This window comes from Cyprinodon variegatus, unplaced genomic scaffold, assembly GCF_000732505.1.
Source record: "Cyprinodon variegatus isolate N-32 unplaced genomic scaffold, C_variegatus-1.0 Scaffold1389, whole genome shotgun sequence".
In the NCBI taxonomy this organism is placed as follows: Eukaryota; Metazoa; Chordata; class Actinopteri; order Cyprinodontiformes; family Cyprinodontidae; genus Cyprinodon; species Cyprinodon variegatus.
In genome coordinates this window covers 33,460-38,252 of record NW_015151842.1, presented here as the reverse complement: position 1 = coordinate 38,252, position 4,793 = coordinate 33,460, and the positions used below count along the sequence as shown (strand labels likewise).

Here is a 4,793-nt window from a genome sequence, read left to right as displayed (position 1 = left end):
GTAGTAAAAACCCCTGGCTGATCTAAAATTCTGCAGCCAGAGTACTGATGAAAATTAAAAAGAGAGGCTCAGGTTATTCTGAACTATCTCTGTAGTAGTAGGCTGTGATAGGCTTAGACTGCTGGAGGACATAGAGTACACTGTTTATCATTCTGCTTTATTATATCTCTATTCTCCAGTTTTTCTTATATTCTCTCTTCATACTTTTTACATGAAAACTGGCTCAGAGCTCATCTGTTTTAACTGTTTCTCACCTAGACAGAGCCACTTGTGGAGCTAGTTTACTCTTACCCCTTTTAACATAGAAAGAATTTATGGAGCAGAGCTTCCTTGTTTCTTTTGTATATCTGCTTGTCTCCCCTTGAACCCCTCGACAACATTGGCAGAAGGCCGCTAACAATGAGCGTGGTTCTGCTGGATGTTTCTATCTGTTAAAAAGGGAATTTTCACCAGTTTTCTCCTATTTCTGATCTTCAGTAAGGCACAAACAAATTTAGTTCCTGCCTTTGTTTGAGTGCTCCAGAATGGACATGGGAGTCTTCAGTAGATTATTATCTAAACCTAGTTTTTCACATTTGTAGTGACTACATTTGTTGTCAATTGTGGCAATTGTCCATTTTAAATTCCAGTATAAATTAGGCTACATATTTATATTGGTTGTTACTTTAAATCAATTGTCAATTTCATTAGGCTACACAATTATATATTGTGCAACTCTGCAATTGTAAATAAAATTTTTATTTGCTGACGACAGAACTATTGGTTAATAGACTTGCAGTTAGCATGTCGGTATCCAGGGGACACAGTTGGTGCAAGGGAACAATGAACAAATATAGAATCAGTCATTAACATAATCATGAAATTTCTATCATACATAGAGATAGTATTACTATAAAAGCTGCTGTGGTAGGTTGTCCTCAGACACCTCAAAGCCTTGATAATGTTTAAGCTTCTCCAAAGAATATAAGCTAAAAAAATAAAAGCTAAATGTACCCTATGATGCTCAAAGGAAAATGTAATAATTTGTATCCATCTCAACATATCTCAGATCTCTATTTTCAGTTTTTTATGGGTTTTTATGGGTTATTGTTTTTACCTTCTTATGCCAATCAAAACTTCTAATCAGGTTGAATTTCATTGTTTGTCAGCTAACAAATTCTGAAAAATGGTTTGACTTTAAGTTATTCCCTTGCTCATTTTCCATCTTGCAAACTCTTTAAAATGTTTAGTTACTCATCTGTTCACATGCCTTCATTTCCAGGGAGTGCTATAAAACGAACAGGATGACTACCACTGCTCATGCATCGCGCAGCAGGCGGAACACATAAACCAAATCCAAAGCACAGCGAGAAAACCCACAAGGACCCCAGTGGGGAGGAAAGCCTCACGTAGACTGGTGTAAATTAAACCGTGTTTACTTTCTCTGGAAGATGTGTCAACCTGAAAATTTTAAAGGGATCTTTTTCACAGTACTGTAATGTTTGTGTACAATTTCTATTGTAAAGCACAGTAAAATCATTTAATACGGGAGAAGCTAAAACTGAAAAAAAATTAAGATTCTTTTGAGTCCATATTTTTTTATAAGCCTAAAATAAAATAAAAAAAAAGATTTATCATCCAGTGATGTTGTGTGTTTATACACCAGGTAAACAGGAAGGGAGGATTTACAATGCTTGTTAAACAATGCTTGTTCAATCAAAAAATTAAGTAAAATGTAGATTACAGAGGATTTGAAGTTATATACTAAAGATCTAATTTAATGAATATAAAAAAAACTATGTTTATATATGTACCCTAGTGATTCAGTGTGATAAACCAAAAGACATGATTTCCACAGAGAGAAGATGCTGCTATATAAAAGGATTATTTTACTTTAAGTATGGACGTTGCAGTGAAACTAAATGTGTGGCTTAGTTGAAGATGGTAAATCGGCCATAAGCCAGAGACCTGCCCATGGTTAGATTTAGCCCAAATCCACAGAGCCAGCAACTTTTTTTATTTCCACTGGTCAAAAATGCCAACGGGCACCTTGCCAGCGATCAGCCAAACTGTAGCCATCTGTGAGAGCAAAGTCCTATGTTTGCAGCATCTCTGCTTTGCATGTGTAAGGATAAAAGGACACATCTTTCATTTTCATCCCCCTGTATTTTCACAAGAAACGCTCCAGTTTACAACATCCAGTCACGAAATACAAAGTAACAACAATAACATCATATTGTTTTGTTCCCTTTGGTTCTTTCTTGCTCTGTAAGCAAAGTCTCCCAAGTTTACAAAGAAAAGAACACGAGAAATTAAGGTGGAGGACCTCCCAGCAGATGCATTGAATGGCAACATGCTATTTTGCGGCTTGAGGTTTTCCCCAAAGCTGTAAGGTAAGGTGAATGATGGTTCAATAAAAGCAGATAATAGCACTTTTTTAAGCCTGTTTGATGTGTGACCATTGGATAAACACTGAATTGGGAAAAGCTTTCACATTTATCAGAGAAAGGAGCCCAAACACAAGGAAGTATACTGCATAGAGGAAAGAAAAGGCATTAATTAATTTGTTCCTGTTGCCTGAAGTTCATTCAAAATACTCTCAAAGTTGTGATAGAAGACATCTGGGCATAATGGTTTAGATTAAGGAAAACACAGTCAGGCCACACAGACTGAAGAAGCCAGTGTCACTGGCAGCAAGCCTTACAGGAAGGCGGCAGAGGACCCACGGGGAGTCAAAGTTATGGAAAGAAAGAGAAATTAAAACTAACAAATGCGCACTTAACCTACAAATGGAAAATAGACCTAACAATGTTGGAGTCAAACTGTGCTGCTCTTAATATGCTATAAAAAGTCTTTTAACCAACGACTCTGCAGACTCCAAAATAAATTGTCTCTGGAGTAAGGACACGTGTTCCTTCAAGGATGTTAATGACAGTGTCAGGGGTGTGCAAATAAACCACGGTAATTCGTTTTGATTTGACTTCCTTTCCAGATGCAGTACCCAGACCTTCTCTTCACGCTGCTGTGGAGTGCACAGCATCTACAGCCCACTGGGAGCAGAGGGGAGATCGAATTACAGAGCGATGCCATTCGATCTCGGTGGAGGCATGTGACACCAGACTGTGCTTTAATATATACTAACCCCTCCCCACTGAGCTCAGCATCACTCACTGTGCTTTCACGGAGTAAAAGTTTATATATTAGTCTTATAAATAGATCTTCACTGAAAGGTAGCAGTGAGATATATCTTAGTTTGGAGTCAAATCAATTTGGTGTGTTACTGATTGTCAACTGCTAGGGGAAACGTCACTGGAATTTATTCAGAGATAAAACAGCAACAGGGGCTGAGTACTTCTGCATGGCAAACTTTTTTGATTTTTTTTTTTTTTTTTGGAAAAATCTAACAATTTGTGTATTTTTTTTCATCCCGGTCCACATGCTTTAATTTGTGGCAGTCAAGTACACAAATGCTTTACAAAACATGGTTTGGTTGTAGAATGACATGCGTTCATAAAGTTAAAGGTGTGTGGATACCTCTGCAATATGCTGAACATTCACCTTTCATATAGAGCTTTGTAAAACACTAAACCCTTCAGGTGAATGTGCAAGTTATCAATAAGATAAAAATCTGAACCAGGGCAGGAGAGGCAGCACAAGAAAGTGACGATGGAATCTGCAGAATTCAGGCAAGGAGAGAGATATGACAGCAAGGCCGATGTGACGAAAGACAAATCTTTTATTAGTGCCTGCCTATCTAATGAGTCATTCCTAAGCTACCAGGTGGGGGTGACCCTCAAAACACCCATTGCATACCCTCCTATTCTTTCCTCCTTTTCTTCGCAGACACTCTTTCACCCCCGCAGCAGGGTTTCCCTCACACTTGCCAGTGCTGACACAGATACGTAGTGGAGCGGAGAACAGAAGAAAAAGTAGAAATCCATTCAGCAGGCCAGACAAAAGCCTGACACAGATATAAACTAGGTGATCAACGACTGAAATGGGACTGCTTGAGGTGGTTGCTGTTGTGGTAACGTTTCATAAATCTATAGTTTTGTTTTTTTGTCTGCAGCATTATTCTTGTGACTGACTGATCTCTTTGTAAAGAGATGAATCCAGGCCGCACCACATGTGTTGCTTGGCAGATGTTTGAGCTAAACAGCTTTCCTTACTACAGTAAAATGTTCAAATACTGCAAATGCAGAGCCAGATGCCTTAAGAGTAAGACTTTAACTCTTGGCATATAGTCTTAGCTATCACATGTGAGCACGTATGGTATACTTCAGTTTAATGTTAAGATTTTTATACACTCATCCATAAAAGCACAGGTTCACTCTGCCAAGTTCTTTTGAGTTTTATGGTGCTGAAAATGAAAAAGAAAATGTTCCTTTTGTCTCCTACTATTACATTGTTTTTTTATGATTTGAAAAGTGTTTGAAGAAACAAAACACCATAACCTACTCTAATTTTCTCTCACTTTTCTTGCCCTCTATACCCCTGACTTTCCTCCGCTCCCCCTTTTTTTTGAGAACCTGACACGTGGGGAACTGCACCATTGCAAACTCCATCCAATAAACACAGCTGAGTCGAGACCACATCTATTTCAGATTGAACTCTATGAATAGGAAGCAAACCCATGTGTCACAGTACACCACCTTATTTCCATACCGGCCACCACGGTGACTGACTTCCCTTAATAGAAAAGAGATGTTTAAACACCTGGTTTTTGCACAAATGGGATCTATTTCAGCCTTCACCCAGTTCCTTTAACATTTTCACATTGTTAGGGAGACATGGAGTTCTTTTAGTCCTATTAT

At 38.3% G+C, this 4,793-nt stretch overlaps 1 protein-coding gene across 1 annotated transcript in view; it reads right to left on the bottom strand.

Moving 5' to 3' along the window:
- Positions 1-4,532, bottom strand: part of LOC107103183 (FH1/FH2 domain-containing protein 3-like) — a 59,691-nt gene extending 55,159 nt beyond the window's left edge. The window contains exon 1 of the mRNA XM_015402741.1: positions 4,454-4,532. Within this exon, the coding sequence (XP_015258227.1) occupies positions 4,454-4,532 (79 nt within the window). The remainder of the gene's footprint in view (positions 1-4,453) is intronic.
- Positions 4,533-4,793: the final 261 nt, after the last annotated feature.